General features: G+C 55.3%; 2 protein-coding genes across 3 annotated transcripts in view; both read right to left on the bottom strand.

Annotated features, from left to right (window-relative positions):
- Positions 1-13546, bottom strand: part of GNB1L (guanine nucleotide binding protein (G protein), beta polypeptide 1-like) — a 55358-nt gene extending 41812 nt beyond the window's left edge. Inside the window, exon 1 of one of the 2 annotated variants that reach the window (XM_012654991.1) lies at positions 13510-13546. Coding sequence is in view for 1 of the 2 variants with exons in the window: in XM_012654990.1 (XP_012510444.1) it covers positions 8587-8643 (57 nt within the window). In the remaining variant the exon portion in view is untranslated. Of the gene's footprint in view, positions 1-8586; positions 8646-13509 lie in introns of those variants that run through there. The other variant, XM_012654990.1, reaches the window with a different exon arrangement.
- LOC105818859 (chromosome unknown open reading frame, human C22orf29) lies at positions 10233-11404 on the bottom strand. The gene is given in 7 exon segments (XM_012654989.1): positions 10233-10392; positions 10395-10415; positions 10418-10468; positions 10471-10512; positions 10515-10601; positions 10604-11330; positions 11333-11404. Coding segments are annotated over 7 exon segments (1152 nt in total). The 3' UTR covers positions 10233-10240.
- Positions 13547-17090: the final 3544 nt, after the last annotated feature.

Here is a 17090-nt window from a genome sequence, read left to right as displayed (position 1 = left end):
CGATCCTCCTGCCTCAGCCTCCCGGAGTGCTAGGGTTACAGGCGTGAGCCACCACACCTGGCCAATAAAGTTTAATTTATAAACCAGACACAGTAAGAGATTAACAATAACTAACACTAAAATGACAAATTATAACAACATACTGTAATAGAAGTTATGTGAATGTGCTCTCTCTCAAAATACCTTCTCGTACTGTATCCATCTACTCTCAGACCTGGGTGGACTGAAGGTAACTGAAACCTCACAAACTGAAACTGCAGATACACAGGAACGCAATAATACAACAGCCACAAGTCCATAATGAGGTAAAGAAATGATAGAATAAATAAATAAACAGGGAGAACAACCAAATCTCCCGTACAGAAGAATTCCACTTTATCTAGAGTCACTCCACCCTCAAGGAGGGAGCATGTAACTCCCCAACCTGGAAGTGTGGGCTGTGCAGCGACTTCCCAAGAGCACAGTGTGGAAAGCAAGAGAAATAGAGTCATTCTGCAAACAGAGACTTGACAAACGCTACCTGCACCAGGTGGTCAAGGCCAGCACCAACAGTGCTCGGGCACGGTGACGATGCGCACCACTGACATGATGTGCGACTGTGGGACTTTATCTCTGTGGCCTTCTTCCCCAAAACCCATAACCTCAGTCTAATCGTGAGAAAAACAAGCGACAAATCCCAACTGAGGGACAGTCTACAAGATACCTGACCAGCGCTCCTCAAAACTGTCAAGGTCATCAACAGCAGGGGAAGTCCAACAAGCTGTCACCGCCAGAGAAGCCTGGGCAGACAGTAGACTAAATGCAGTGTGGGAGTTGGGTGGGACAGAGCAAGGACATTGGGGGGAAATTAAGGAAACTTGAATGAAGCCTGGCCTGGAGTCACCAACAACATACGGATACTGGCTCATCAGTCATGCCAGAGTGAGATGTTGACAAGGGACAGGGTTCAGACACACTTCTGTGCACAGGTTAACACATCTGGCCACTGCTCTTGGCCTTTTTCTCAGAGGTTATTTTTCAAATAAAACATATGTACAGTATTTTTGTGCTATTTTTTCTTGTGCTACAGTTAATGATATTCAATTCACTACTAACATATTATAGAAACACTCAGTTCCTGCTTAGATGTTTCTGACTTTAGAGCCAATTTCTAATTCTACTTAAGGTGACTTTAAACAGACTTAAAGCCAATTTTTGTTTTGTTTTGTTTTGAGACAGGGTCTTGCTCTATCACCTAGGCTGGAGTACAGTGGAGCAATCATAGCTCACAGCAACCTCAAATTCCTGGGCTCAAGCCATCCTCCTGCCTCAATCTCCAGAGTAGCTGGGACTACAGGTGTGCACCACCATGCCCAGCTAATTTTTTTAAACTTTTTGTAGAGACGGGGTCTCATTATGTTGCCCAAGTTGGTCTCAAACTCTTGGCCTCAAGTGATCCTCCTGTTTCAGCCTGCCAAAGTGCTGGGGTTATAGGCACCCAGCTGGGACGACAGTTTTTAAGTCCCATTTAAAATAATTCACTGTCTTGTTTTTGCCCGAATATAGACTTAAATTCATAAATAGTGCTCCCCAGGACGAGCCGGTCGTTATTCAGCTAAGCAAATGAGCTGATGACTGCTATCACCATTGTTACTTCCACAAGGCGTCTTCTTTCTACGACAGCAGAGCAGTGTGCCAGGCAAAGAGAGAGTGTGGTTCTGACCAGAACCACCCTCCGCCACCCGGCACAGGGGACCTCTCTTTGCAGCGGCACCGTCCTTCCGCCGGGCAGATGCTAAATCGGCCTCCTGCAGGCGGGAACACAACTGAGGCAACAGGGCCCAGGGTGGGCATTCGGGTGCATGCGGGCGGGTGGGCTCCCTCCCACCTCCTGCTTGCCCAGCACCTTCCAGGCCATACCTGGAATGAGAAAGGGCAGGCCGGTCCTGAGTAGAGGCCTTGGCATTGTACCTGCCTTCCTGATGCAGGCAGACAGCAGCGAGGCCCAAAATCTCAGAACCAGCCCCTGCTCACAGCCTTGGCCAGCATCCTTGCTGTCCTGTCCTGGCCCCACACACCCCACCCTGAAATGCCTCAGCACAGGCACAGTGGCCCCAGGAAGCTGAGGTCTGGGCACACCCCTCCCCATCTCTGAAATGTGTGGAGATTGGGGAGTCAGTGGGCAAACAGCACAGGCACCAGCCCCTGCAGCCCTTCTCGGTCCCCGATACGTCTGCCCACCAAGGCCCCGCGGTCAGTATCACTTCCTCAGCCTTGGCTCTTGGCCCAGGATGGGAGTGGGAGCAGCCTGGTGAGTGACGCCCAGGCCCCCAGGGGTGGTCCTGCCATAAATAACCCCAAGGACACATCCCCCTCCTGGAGAGGCCAGACCTGCCCACCAGGGCTGCAGAAAAGCTGTGTTCTGGATGAAAATAGGGGAGGAGCCCGCTGGGATCTCAAGGTCCCTATCCCGTTACCTGCCGCTCACGGCCACAAAGCACTGGACACCCTCCCTGGGCCAAGGAAAGCACACCGCACCCCTTGCTCCGGTTCCTGCTGCTAGGGCTGGCTACCGGGGGCCTGGGGGTTCTGCTGGCATCGCCTGGCCCAGGGCCAGCCTGGAAGGACCCGAGTAGCTCAGGCCAGCCACGGCCCCCACTTTGCCCACGCCCACCGCAGCCCCCTCCCTGCCCCGAGCACAGGAAGCAGGTCTGCCCACAGTAACTCAAACTTCACAAAGAAACCATTTCTGGAATGGGGCTCCATTTGTCGACTCTGAGTCAAAGGCGCACTTCATAGCTCCCTTCCAAATCCCGCGCATTGTCAGGCCCCTGTCCCCTTTGAAGCCTCGCTGAGTGATTGAAGCGTCTACTTTCTGAGGGGCAGATAGCACCGGGCTAGTAATCTGACTCTAAGCCACGGGATAAAGGTAGTTTGTTTCCTCTCAGCCTATCTGTCAACACCTCCTCAGTAATTAGCCCTAATTATTAGAGAGGGCCAGCCTCCCATTCGGTTATTAAATCAGAAATAGTATCACGGCTGGGCATCTGTCAACGCCCCGACTAGCGACCTTCGATTCATTGAATCCTCTGTCAGTATCCACCTTTGGAAGCGCCCAGGCAGGCAGGGAGGCAGCGGCTTCAAAGATGCGGATCCCAGGGAGAAATTCTGGGGAGGCATGGAGGGCGGGGGCCCAATCCCGGCCACTGCCCACCTCTCCAGGCTGCCTGACGTCGATCTCTGTGTAGGCTGGGGAGGTAAGGCACGCCCCCAACAGCCCCTTTTCCTGGAGGGCAAGGCACCCCAGGCTTGCATCCGGCACATCCATCTCCAGGAGCAGCAGGCAGGCTTCGACCTTGACTGACAGTTGGGCCTGGGGCCCAGCAAGGCCCTGCATCCACTAGGTGAGGGTGGGAACAGGGGTAAGGGTGGGGGACTGAGCCCCAGCCACGGGAACCCTATTCTGAGCTCATGCGTGGCCTGGGCATCTCCCGTGAGCTGGCGAAACCACAGAAAGCAGAATTCGGATCTAGCCATAGACACTGATTTCCACGGTGGAGCCGAGAATACTGCAGTCCTGCAGGCCCTGGGGAAGGACAGCCACCTGCCCCTGCCCTGGGCCCAAGCCATCGAAGAGAAACAGCCACCTGCTCTGCAGCCAGAGCCCTCTGCCCCGGCAGAGCGTCACTACTCCGGCTCCCCTGGGGGGAGGCTGCCCTTCCAGCAAGATTCACTGCCCCCAGTCAAGAGCAGACACTGACCCCACCTCCCTGGGGGAAGCATTCCAGGCCCCCCAGGCGGACTACCAGCACTTCTCCACAGGCTGAGGCCAGCAGCGCCCAACCCCAGCTCTGTGGGGAGCTCTTGGCCTGCAGTGAGCTGGGCAGTGCCCAACACAGCACCTGGACACACACCCCACCAGGGCTGTGGCACCCCTTCCAGACAGGCCCCACTGCATTTGAGGAAGAGGGCCACAGAGACCATTCATTCACCTGTGCTGGGGACATGGCCCATGTGGTGTGGTTGGTGCCTGAGCAGAGGGGGTATAGCCCTCCTGCCAGCCCACCCTGCCAGGGGCTCCACCAGCACTTTGAGTCCTCGTGGCCACCAACTGCTGTGCTGGCAGTGCCAGGCCAGGTTAGGGCAGGAGTGGGTCTCACGGAGACAAGGGTGAGGGTTAGTGTTCTTCCTCCGTGATGTCTGGAAGCCTCCGGGCTGGAGCATGCAAGGAGCAAATTGTTGGTCAGCCCTAGTCAGCAAGGCTTTCCTGCAGCCACGGGCACCAGGCGGGCACTGAGGCCACAAGTCAGACTTCTTGGCACAAGGTACAGGCTGCTGTGGCCAGGCTGAGAGGAAATGCCAGGGTGAGGGCTGCGGGGCTGCAGGGCAGCAGGATGGGCAGGCAGGGTCTCTCCAGGAACAGGCATCTCATACCATGGCTGAGGACATCCGTCAGTCACCTAGGAAGGGGTCCAAGGAGCCTGGCAAGATGGCAGGAAGGAAGCCTGCCCCCAGCACTTACGGGCAGAGGTGGGAACCCAGCCAGCAATGGGCCACTGGCCTTTTTTCCTTTGGTGAACACATAGAAAAACCTGCTGCTTCTCAGCAAGTGTGGGCATTCCCACGTACCGGTCTGGGCTCCGCCAGGAGGCCTGGCCCATGGAGGCTGGCTGCCCACACACAGAGATGCAAATGAGGGTGAAGGCCAGCCTCCTGCTTGCTCCGGAACCTGGGGGCTGCAGGCTAACCTCGCTGAGGGGACACCATGTGCACAGCCCATGATTAAGGCCCCATCTCCACAGCCCACAAACACACCCCAGCCCCAGGATGCAAGACACCACCCTGGTGAGGCACCTCTCTGGATTCCTGAGATGGGACAGGTCCCAGGCACCAATAGCCACGCCTCCATGGTCCGCCTGAACTCCCAGGACTGGAGCTGCCCTAAAGGCAGATAAGCAGGTGTGCAGTCCAGGGAACAGAACTGGGGTGGGAGGAGAAAGAAGTCAGATGTCCCTTTCCACCCATCTGGAAGCACTGCCGACCAGAAAAACCTGGCAAGTGCACAAGCACCCACCACCCACGGGCTCCAGCCCTGCACTGCGGGGCCCCCCAGGCCAGGAGGGCAGGGACAGGCTCCTGAGGACACCCACAAGCCAAGGCTCTTCTCTGGCCAGCCCCACCCCACGCCCAGGAACAGGGATCCTGTGGCCATCTACAGAGCACACTGTGGCCCAGAGAGAAACTAAGCGAGTGCAGGCTCCTGCTGTCCCAGAGAGAGCCCGGCCAGGCTGCCCAACACCAAGGCGCCCCAAGGCCTGTCCAGGCCTTCGTTACCACTGCTAGAGCCGGGCAAGGGCCGCATTGGGGTGGGCCACACCACCCTCTCCGCTTTTGTGTTTGTGAGCAAATGCATTTTAAAACTAGCTAAGACAATTTGAAGAACACAGGCAGTGGTGGGTGGTTATAAAGACTGATTATGAAGCTGGAGCAGAGTCAGACCAGACCAGAGAGCGGGCGGCACCACAGACCTGTTGGCCACTGTGGCCAGGCTGGCGCCAGCAGCTGACATTGGAGCAGCTACCTGCCCTGTGGAAACAGGTGAAATGGGATCCGACTGGTCAGGATAGAATAGGTTGTGCTGTGGAAAACACAAGCCCCAAACGCAGTGCCTTCACACATCAAAAATTTATTTCTTGCTCACATTACATGCGCACTGCTGTCAGCAGAGGGGCTCTGCTCATCACAGGCTCTGGAGGGCGACAGCCGACCCCTCCCTCGCACCACACAGTTACACTTACGAGGAGACTTCAGGCTGAATGTAAAAGGCAGAGCACTGCCACTTGGGAATACAGGATGGCTTTGTACTTGGACATGTGAGAAGAGCGCAGCGTACAGAACTGGGCGCGGCCCACGTGCTGCCCCACGCCTCAGCACAGGCCGCAGAACCTAGGCCTGGAGGACTGTGTGTGTGGGCAGCCGCTCAAGGCAGCACTGTCCAAAACTGCAACAATAAAAAACAGACCCCCCGGGGGCATCGTCATGGGCTGAACTGTGTCCCCCCGAGTGTTGTCATGTTGAAGTCCTAACCCCAGTACCTCAGAATGTGCAGAGAGGGCCTTTAAAGAGGGAATTAATTATGGTCATTAGAGTGGGCCCTGGTCCAACACACCTGGTGTCCTTATAAGAAGGGACTGAGACACAGACACACAGACTGAGCGATGACCATGTGAGACCATCATCTGTAAGCCCAGGAGAGAGGCCTCAGGGGAGACCAGCCTGCCCACACCTTGGTCTCAGACTTCCAGCCTCCAGAGCCCTGAGGAGATAAATGCCTGTTGTTTAAGCCCCAGCCCGTGATGCTTTGTCAGGGCAGCCTACCGGGCACCTCACTGCAGGCACCGATGCAGGCCCACCCTCCAGCGCTCGAGGGCAGCACTAACCGGCAAGGCGTCCAGCGGCTGCTTACCCTATTCAACGCCAAGTGCGCTGCCCCATGGGATGATTAACTCTTATCCTGCAGAACTTAGGTGTGGCCCTGTGGCTTCCTCTGCCCACAGAAACGTAAGTGGAGTGACAAGTATCACTTGTGGCCTGCTGTGGCCTTCCCCCTGCCTCTGCAAGTGTGGAGAAACACGTCCGCATGGAGCTCCAATCAGCGCAGGTCCCTGAGGGGCCGCAGCAGGGGAGGGTGCGCCGGCCCACCCGAGATAGACATGCAGCGCGAGCAGGAGACAAGTGGTGCCAACTCGGGTTGCTGAGCTGCCAGGGGTCCGTGACCGCAGTGCGATCTGGCCCAGGCAGGCTGACACCACAGGGAACTGCTCCATCTGCCTCCATCCTTAGTCTTGGATCTCTGGACTTCTCCAGTTCTGCCGTTCACACTGCAGTGACACCCACAAGGGCCCAGGCCCCCACCAAGGCACTGCGTGGGCACAATTCACGTTCAACCCCCTAACCGCCCTGTAAGGACAAACTATTTAATATTTTCACAGCCCACAGATCAAGAGGCATCAAGGACCCTGAGCTTGTGTGGGGAGGCGGCCAGGCCTGGCCAAGCTCCAGCGCTGCTTGGAGCCCCCACATGGAGCCCCGGGGCATATGGCACGTGGTCACAGTACACGGAGCCCCGGTGCATACGGCACGTGGTCACAGTGCACCTTTCATTGTTATATGGTCAAACTGTAGGATCTTACGCTCCCACTAACAACAGAAGAAAGCCTACTTCTCTGTATCTTTGGCAATTCTGGGTATTTAAAACTTTAAAAAAATCCTGCAAGCATGGGTTAAAAAAAAATTCACCCGTATCTCCCTCTAGTACTTCTACGATATTTTAGTGTTGAAGTCTCTAACCCATCTGGAATGTACACTGATATAAAGAGTAAGGTAGATAACTGGTTTTACTATTTTCCAGATGGCCAACCAGCTGTTCCAACTGCCGCAACTGAATGATATGTTTTACCTCCATTAATTTTCGTTTGGTTTGGTTTTTTGTCCAAGGTCACTCTACCTGAATTACCCCCATTAATTCGAAATGACATCTCCAGCATGTACTAAATTCCCATATTTATCTGGCTCTATTTCAAAGTTCTTTATTCTCTGTTCATCTGTCCACAACATCTAAGTACTTTAAATACCACAGCTTTATAAAATATTCCAGTATCTCACACGACCCTATCCTCAGTACTTCCTGTTTTAAAATTTTCTTTGGAGACAGGTACTTTAAAAACCACGCCATAGTGCCCACCGTGTCCTATCTTCAGGAAATAAAGCCTCCGGGTATTTCCAAGGGAAGTGAGGGACAGACACCACGACTGGAAGGCAGGTCCAGCAGCTCGACCTGCCCTAGGCTCGCCCAGCCACGTTCTGCGCTCCCAAGTCCCCTCCTCCAGCTCATCTGCCCACGTGCACAGGCCGGGAGTGGCCAAGAACCCAAGGCCCCTCGCACACAGGGCCCAGCACCTTCTCGCCAAGGAGCTCAGTCATAGCCTCTGCCCAAAGGCAGGTGCTACAGCTGCTGGTGATGGAGCCACTTTGCAAGGCCGTGTGTGCTGCCTGTTTGGAAGGCCAGGCCAGAGCCCCATCCTCTCTCCCACCCAACCTGTGTAGGGGACCTGGCCATGGCGCTGCAAGACTCTGCCTTCCTTTCCTTAGTGGTGAGAACCCAACCACTAAATAAGACCGATTTTCCAAGTGAAAAAACAGGTCACCTTGACTCTCCCGTGTGCTCTCGAGCCTGCCTGGGCAGACACGGCACAGCTGGCCCTCACAGAGGCACAGTGGACCATGACCCACATCCCTGGAGCTGCCTGGGGCCTGAGGGAGGAAAAGGCCCAAAACCCTGATGTGACGGGGTCAGAAGGGAACTCAGCTCTCTCAAGCTGCTCAAGCTGCAGGGGTCCACTCCAGGCCCCTAAGTGGAAGCAGGGCGGGCAGCCTTGCACAGACCAGCAAGGTGCAATAAAGGCTGGCGGGGTGACTGGGCTGTCCCTCCCAGAGGCTGGCTCTGTGTTCTATGCCGGAGTCACAGGCAGGCCAGGCCTCAGCCAGCTGGAGATGGGTGTAGGGGTGCAGCCCATCCCAACTCACAGAAGCAGGGCCGTGAGGCACCTGAGAAGGCACGCAGAAGCACAGGGCTGGGCCAGGACGTCCAGGGCTTTCACACATCTGACCAAAATCCTGACCGCGCACAGCTTCCTCTGTCAGCTTGCTTACTCTGTCACGGCCTCAGCAGCCTAAAAGAGCTTCCCACCTAGTTCCGAGATTTTCAGCTGTTGTATTTGTAGACATCTGTGCCTTGAAATAACACACATAAAACCATATGAACCCAGAGCCCTTTTTAATAACAGTTACCAAACACAATAATCCCAACAATTTCTATTTTTCTGAAAAAGTTTTACCAGATGTTTGCTTATTACTGTTTTTCCTAAAATAACTGCCTGTATTTCCAATTCAAGTTTCTACTTTTTCCTTCCTACTTTTCAGGAAGGTGTTATTTTGTTTGCACAAAGGTAAAAATGTAAAGGGCTTCAAATTCTTGTCTCAGCACCCCTCCAAGCAGGCGCACGCTGCCTGTGGAGTGGCTGTACCTGCTCATCCCACGGTAAACTTGGCTTGAGGGAGCTTCCATGTTCAGCTTCCACTAGAAAACCCACCCTTGTGCAGAACAGGCTTGCTTCATTCCAATCTCTGGGCCTGGGGCCACACAGCTCTGGACTGCTGCCTGGTCCACACTTCACCTATGGCTCTCGGAAGTCAGTTTTCCAGGCCACCCCCCATCAGCCGAGCCCACTCCCACCCCCACCTATTCAGCCTCAACTGCAATCAGAGCCTTGGATCCACAAAGCCCCCCCCCCGCTTACAAACCACCACACCTGTGACACTGACCTGGGACACTCACGGCCAGGCCTCTGCTCCTCAAAGAATAGGAAACAAGAACTCCACTTGTCAGCCAATGATCCAACACACATTTAATGAGCACCAATTGTGTACCAGGGCCACAGAGCTAACTAAGACAGACCCCACAGTCTGCCAGGAGATACAAGTCACTGGAGTTTAAGTGCTGAATCAGCGATACAGGAAAACGCAGAAGGGAGGCAGCACAGTAGCGGAGTAAGGTGCCAATTCTGAAAAAACCAGGCAAGACCAGAACGTTAACATACAGGAGATGGAACCGGAGTTGAGTCTGGCAAGGGACTTGCATCCCACCTTCCTGCATCCAAACCTCCCAGCCAGCCAGGGCTACTGATAAACCCACAGGGTAGCACTGTTCTCTGCCAAGACACCATGTGACACCTAACACAAGGATGAAAGGGGCCGTTTCCTCCAGGCAGCCTTCCCTACATTCCAGCCAGGAGCACAGAAGACACGGGGAGCAGAGATGTTGGGGGTGCAGGCACCAGATCCAAGCAGGGCAGGCAGGGCAAGCCCAGTCCAGTCCTGGCCAGTGTGGAAAAACACCAAGGGGACTACCTTATGGGAATGGGGTGAAAAAGAAGATGCAAGTATCTGATGGGAGGTGACCCACAGAATTATTCACCTAGTGGGAACAGGCTGGGGAGACGGCACTCCCAGGGAGGGGTGGGACACAGCTGAGAACCCAGCAGGAGCAGGAGGACAAAGCACAACGCCGAGGCCGAGGTTTGGCCGGAGGCAGGGAGAGCTGTTTGTGTTCAACTGTTTGGGGCAGGGCCCAAAACAAGTGTACCTCCTTGCCCAGCTCTGGGGTCATCTGAAATTATCTGGGGACACCACTCTGCTTTGACTAGAGACCACAGGGCTCTCTGCCCACACAGGCCACTTCACCACGGGGGGCACTGCTTGGGCCTTGTTCAGAACCCAGGGATGCCAGGTGGGAAACAAGAGAAAATGGTGGCTCTCTTGGGGCCACTGGGGCATCCACCACCTCCCATGGGTACCTAAGGACACCTCCTGGTCTTAGAAATCTTCTCTTCTATTTTCTGGGGCTTTGGACCCCCTGGGCAAGCTGGTCTGGTCTCTGAGCAGGGGGGTTAGCAGAGCCTGAAAGGGTAGGACAGGTTTGGGGGCTGCCTCCTCTGGCCGAAAGAAAGCTGGCTCCACAGGCCCAAGATGTGAGCTGCACGTACGACTGGGCAGGGCAGGGTCTCCTGAGGCCCAGGGGTGCTCTCCTTGGTGAGCTGCTGCCTGGGTAGAGCATTTCTGGATGTAGAGCTGGACCTAGAAACTGCAGGGGTGGCTGGAGCAGGCCTATGGGGGCTGCCCATGTTGAGTGCCAGGGCCTCCGAGAACCAAGCCAGGTACTGCCTTACCACAGGCAGCTGCGGGGCCACTGGTGACTGGCTTGAGGCCAGGGGCAGCAGGCAGGGCACTGTGGCACGGTGCTCAGTGAAATTGTTCGGGTCCTGAATAACTTCCTTGAGATCCTAGCAAAAGAGCTTGTAATCGTCAGGCAGGGGCAGGTCCCTGTTGAGGTAGGGGGCTGCCCACGCCCAGGCGTGGCCTCTGAGGCATTGGAGGATCTCATAGATGCAGTTGTCCTGGTAGTGCTGGTAGTGCTCGAAGCGGAAAGACAAATAATTGCCCAGCTGGGCCAAAAAGTGGTCCAGCAGTCAAGCGGAGCAGTCAAAGGTGCCCAGGTCCGAGCCTGGCACCCAGTGGAAGTCCACCCTGAGGGGCTGGGGGCTGGGCATGTGCCCAGCCGAAGGACACCTTTCGGTGGGCTTATCACTGGGAGTGCCACTAGCTGTGCTCTTCTGCTCCATGGTTGTGTGCATGCACACAGGGTCCCCACAGCAGGGCCGCTAGATCCAGGGGTCCACAAGGGGGATGCGCCCCACCTCAGAGGAAGCCCAGTCTGTCTGCTGCCAAGGATGTGGGCACTGGCGTAACTGGCAACTGCCTGGGTGGGTTTGCAAGGGCCCTGCCGATGGTGCCGGCCACGGGGCATGCTGAGAGCAGACAGGAGGGGCGGGGGGCAAGCCAGTGCGAAGGGGGTGTGGACAGAAGCGCCTTGCACAACACAACAGAACAGGGACGGCTGCACAGGGCGTGGTAGACTGCACAGGCCCAGGCAAGTGCTGAGGATGGGGAGCTGACAGCTGCAGCCTCTGGAGAGCTGGGAAGAGCTGAGGGGACTGTCAGACGCAGGCCATCATCCGCGGCAATCTGTCCAAAGATAAGGCAGGGAAGAGCAGGAACTAGGCCCACCCATCACCACCAGCTGGCAGGAGACAGCAAGTAGGCAAACCCCAGATCCCGACCAAGAGCTCTGAGCAGAAGCGGGGGCACAGGCTGGCCCGAGAGGTCCAAGAAGGCAGGCAAATGCCATCAATGACATTTCCAGGGCAAGGTATAATGAGAGATGCTGTCGACCCCAGGAGAAGGGGTAATTGGAACTGTCAGGGAATTTTAGGACAGTAGTAGCAACCTTTCACTGAGTGCTCTCTTTGTGCCAAACACTGTCCCCCTTCCCCCATGAGATTGGTACTATGCTCACTGCCAAGGCACAAAGTGGTGAAGTAACTTGTTTGCGGCCACATGCCAACCAGTTAGTGGTGGAGGCAGTGGAAACTGGCTCTAGAAAACACAGGCTTGACCACTACACAGCATGCAGATTTATCAACTATGCTTCAGTCCAGCTGAGTAGGCTCCTGGCCACCCTAAACAGGGCAAACTGCGAAATATGCAAACCAGGTCCTCATAAGGTTCTTTTTGATCCCAGCACCAGGCCCGCGGCAGGTGCTACCTGCATGCCCACCAGAAGCTGGGAGCTTCCTCCCGCCCCTCCCCTCAATGCTTTCCAAATGTACCTCTCAAACTCTAAGAGCTGCCTGCAGGCAATGCCAGCCCCACCCCAAACACCACCTCCCCTCAGTCCCCATCACAGCCAATAGCCCAGCAACCTAGCCCCCAAATGTGCCATCCTACTTGCTGTGTCTGTGTCTGCTCCTGCCATTCCAGTCACCTGTGCCAAGGGCCTGGAGAGCCCCCTCCTCTCCATGCAGTGGTCACCTAGGGGGCTCCACAATCAACAGCTAAAGGTGTCTTCAAAAGTGCAAGAAACTCTCCTGTGAGGGATCTCACGCTCTGCCCAGCCTGACTTGAGCCCCCTCCCCAGTCTCTCTGCTAAAGGAGGCCCACTCATGACCTCCATGAAACCCTCTGTTTCACCCCTGCACACAAAACCCCCTCAGCGTGAGCTCCCCCAGGGAGGAATGGCTATGTTGGTCTTTCCACCCATCCATGGGTGGCCTGCAGCACTTGAAGCTGCCAGGGCCACTGCACCTACCTCTGCAATGCAAGCATCCTGGAACCCCCCCAGTTCTGTCCCCCACTCTGGGGTGTCTTATGCTTGAAAGCTCAGCCTTTGACCCTGGCTTCTCACCCTCCTTGCAAAAAAAGAATATACCATGGCCTGCTAGCAGCAGTACCCCATGGGACAGCGTGTGAGTGGAATCCAGTCCAGTACCTCTCTGAGCTCTAAAAAGGCAGTGACCATGATGTCGGCCCCAGCTCCCACCAGCAACCCCAGATTAGGTACCAGGCCGCTCACGAAGACCACATCCCATGCCCTGGAGGCAGCGCACTGCCCAGATCTCTGCCCTCCCGCCCACTCATAACCTTGGCTGTCACCCTGCCCATGTGCCTGCAGTCCAGGGAGCAGGCTCCCCTTTACCAGCTCCGGCCTGAGCCTTCCTACATCTGGGCCGGACTCCCGCCATCTTGAGAACCTCAGCCCTCTCACACCTGTCAATATGTTGGGCTTCCCAGCTTCCCTTCCCACCATGCCTGGCACGGGGGCGTTCATGCCGTTCTCCTGGACTGGACAGCGCTCTACTAAGGGGCAGGTACCACAGCACACAGTGTTCGCCTCCACAAAGCCCAACGCAGCGCCTGGACGCTGGAGCGTTCTCTGCTCCCAGGACTGGAATTTGCCCAGAGCCCAAGCGTGGAGGGCAGCCGACCGCCAAGCCCGCTCCCCCCGCCCCGCAAGCAACTACCATGCAGGAAATACGGGCTCCCAGGCCCCGGGGCAGGAAGAAGCCCACCCACCTGCGGCGACGCGAGGCGCCCGCGGAGACGGTCCGAGGATCCCCAGCAGAGACCAGACGGACGGGCCTCCCTCGGAGGGCAGTGTCCAAGCGCCACCTGGAAAGTGAGGAATGAGATAGGTTCCAGGAGTCCAGGCGGGGCGGGCGCGACCTCCCGGGACGGCCCGCAACTTCCCGGAGCCCCCTTCCCCGACCTCCAGCGCGGACCGAGAGACCCAGGCCAGGGTCCGCGCGCCTCTTCGTGGGCCGGGGGTCGGTAAGGGAGGAAGGGCGCAGCCCCAGGCCTGCGCGCGCGGGGCTCCCGCGGCCACACTGACTCTCTGGCGCAAGTCGGCAACGTCTCCTCGAAGCACCGCAGCGCCCAGCGTCCGACAGCGTCGCGCAGCCACGCCCCCAGCGTACGCGCGGCAGCCCCGTACGACTCCGCGCAAGCTCGGGGCACGCCCATGCGGGCAGTCAGCCGGGCCGCGCCTGCGCCATGTGCCCCTGGGGGAGGGGGGCGGGCGGTGGCCGCGCATGCGCTCTCAGATGTTACCCGCGCGGCAGCCCCGCGTTGGCGTGCCCACAGTCCCACGCCGCGCCGAGGAGTAGGGGTGCGAGCGGAGCCGCGGGCTGGCGACCCCGGCCGACGGTGTCACCGTGGCCCTCGGATTCGGGAGTTCTGGCCCCAGCTGCCGCGGAGACTGAGGGGCGGACCCGCAGTAGCTGCCCGGATAGCTGCGCGCTGGTGCAGGGACGTTGGGGAGGGTTCGGGCGCAGAGGGCTGCTGAGCTCCGGGCCGTGAGTGCCAGGCGTTGCCGCGTCCTCACAGTGCCCCTCCACCCGGCGCCGGTGCGCGAACCCAGCTTGGCCTCGCACCTCTCGCCTAGCGCACAGGCGGGCAGGCCGGTCGGAAGGCTCTCACCTGCGTGCCCAGGGGCTGCAGGCCGCCCGTGTACCGCCTGCCCGAGCCGCGGCTGGACCCAAAGGGGACAATGAGGGCGGGCCGTCAAGGCCTCCCGGCGGGGCCGCGCCCAGCCCGAGCCTGCTGCCCGCCCCGGCGTGCCCAGTCAGCACCCAGACACTTCGGGGAAGTCAAGAGATGAGGTGGCGCGCTCCTCACGTGCAGGCTCATGGCCCGCCCTGCAGCCTGCCGGGTCTTAAGGGTGCCGGCCCCCAGCCGAGGACCTGCCCCCCAGTCTGGGACCTGATGCCAAGGACCTGCCTGCAGGCCAGGAGCCCTTGGGACCTGGGCAGGCGGAAAGTGACGCTTCTCAAGGCGAAACACGTAACACACCAGCTCCCTTCTGCCCTGGTCTAGTGACTCCTTTTATGAAAGATCTCTGAAACGTTATCTGCGTTTACACCCAAACTCACTGGCTTTGATCCTTGAAATGCGAATCAAAGATCACATTGTACCTTCCCTGGGTCTGTGGGGCTTTCAGCGCCTGGGCCAAAAATAATAAAAGTGGCACCCAGCCAGGAAACGCCTCCTTGAAGTGGGAATGAAACTTGGATTTTTCGGTTGTATCTTTCCTAATTGACCTGATAATTTAAACTTCCTCCCTCAAGGGAGAGGGGCGTATTCCTGCAAATTCAGCTTACCTCAGACTCTAGGCAGCTCAGGGCCTGTCCGCAGAGAGTGGGCAGCAGACTTGTGTAAGAGGCTAATCCAACTGGGTCAGAAAAGGCCCTTTTTGGTCCCAATTGCTGTTTTTCTTTCCGACCATCTTTATGCTATACAAAGTTTTGCTAAAAGAGGGACCGCATGTATGCAACAGTGGCCATCCAGTAAGCTAAGGTTAGTTATTACTGAAACAAAAATATTTATTATAACTTCAGTGTAGCCTAAGTGTCCAGTGTTTATAAGTCTGCAGTAGTGTAGGGTATAGTAATGTCCTAGGCCTTCACACTCACCAAGAGCAACTTCCGGTCCTGCAAGCTCCGTTCATGGTGTGTGCCCTATTAAGGTGCACCATTTTATATCTTTTATACTATATTTTAACTGCGCCTTTTATATACTTAGCTATGTTTAGATACATAAATACTTAGTATATTGTTACAGTTGCTTACAGTATTCATACAGTAACATGCTTTATACAGGTTTGTAGCCTAGAAGCAACGGGCTATACCACATAGCCTAGGTGTAGTACGCCTGCGGTACCCGACCCCCATGCTGAGGAGGTACAGGTCTGTGGCCTATTAGGAAAAGCACAGCAGGGGGTGAGTGGCAGGTGAGCAAGTGAAGCGTCATCTGTGTCATCTGTATTTACAGCCGCTCCCTCTCACTCCCATCAACCCCCGCCCCCAGTCCATGGAGAAATTGTCTTCCACGAAACCGGTCCTTGGTGCCAAAAAGGTTGGGAACTGCTGTTAAGTAGGCTATACTATCTAGGTTTGTGTAAACACGCTCTGTGACGTTTGCACAATGACAAAATTATCTAACAACACACACACATTTCTCAGAATGTATCCCTGTCATTAAGCGACACGTGACTATTTTTTGACATGGTAAAATATACATAACAAAATTTATCATTTTAGCCATTTTTAGGTATACAATTCAGGGGCATTAAGTACATCCATATTCTTCTTATGTAACCATTACCACTATCTATTTCCAGAACTCTTTCATCACCCCAGAAACTCTGTACCCATTAAACACTAACTCTTCATCCCCTCCCACCCCCAGTCCCTGGCAACCTGCATTCCACCTTCTGTTTCTGTGAATTTGGCTACTCTAGGTACCTCACATGAGTGGGATCATACAGTATTTGCCGTTTTGTGGCAGGCTTATTTCGCTGAGCATATTGTCCTCAAGGTTTATCCACATTGTATCATGTGTCAGAATTTCTCTCCTTTTTAAAGCTGAATAATATCCATTATGTGGATAAGCCATATTTTGTTTATCCATTCATCTATGGATGGACACTTGGGTTGTTTCCACCTGTTGGCTGTCATGAATAATGTTGCTACGAATATTAGTGTACGAGTATATGTTTGGGTCCTGCCTTTCAATTCTTTTAGGTATATACCTAAAAGAGTGAAATTGCTGAATCCTATGTAATCTTTTGTTTGACTCTTTGAGAAATCGCCAAACTGTCTTCCACAGCAGCTGCACCATTGTACATTCCATGAATGGTGCACAGGGGTTCCAGTTTCTCCACATCCTCATCAATGCTTGGTTATTTTCTGTTTTGTTGTGTCTTTTGTATAATAGCCATCCTAATGGGTGTGAAGTGATATCTCATTGTGGTTTTGATTTGCATTTCCCTAATGACCAGTAATATTATCTTTTCCTGCTCGTTGGCCATTTGTTTATCTTCCACTAGGAAAATGTCTAAGTCCTATGCCCATTTTTTTTTTTTTTCTGAGACAGAGTCTCACTGTGTTGCCCTGGCTAGGGTGAGTGCCGTATGAATTTTAGGATAGGTTGTTCTATTTCTGAAAACGCCTTTGGGATTTTAATGGGAATTGCATTGCATCTATAGATTGCTTTGGGTAATGTTGACATCTTAACAATATTAAGTCTTCCAATCCCTGAACACAGGATGTCCTTCCTTTTAATTATGTCCTTAATTTCTTTCAGCAATGTTTTGTAGT

The sequence above is a fragment of the Propithecus coquereli genome, unplaced genomic scaffold, assembly GCF_000956105.1.
Source record: "Propithecus coquereli isolate 6110/MARCELLA unplaced genomic scaffold, Pcoq_1.0 Scaffold456, whole genome shotgun sequence".
Taxonomy (NCBI): domain Eukaryota; kingdom Metazoa; phylum Chordata; class Mammalia; order Primates; family Indriidae; genus Propithecus; species Propithecus coquereli.
This window is presented reverse-complemented; position numbering and strand designations above follow the sequence as displayed.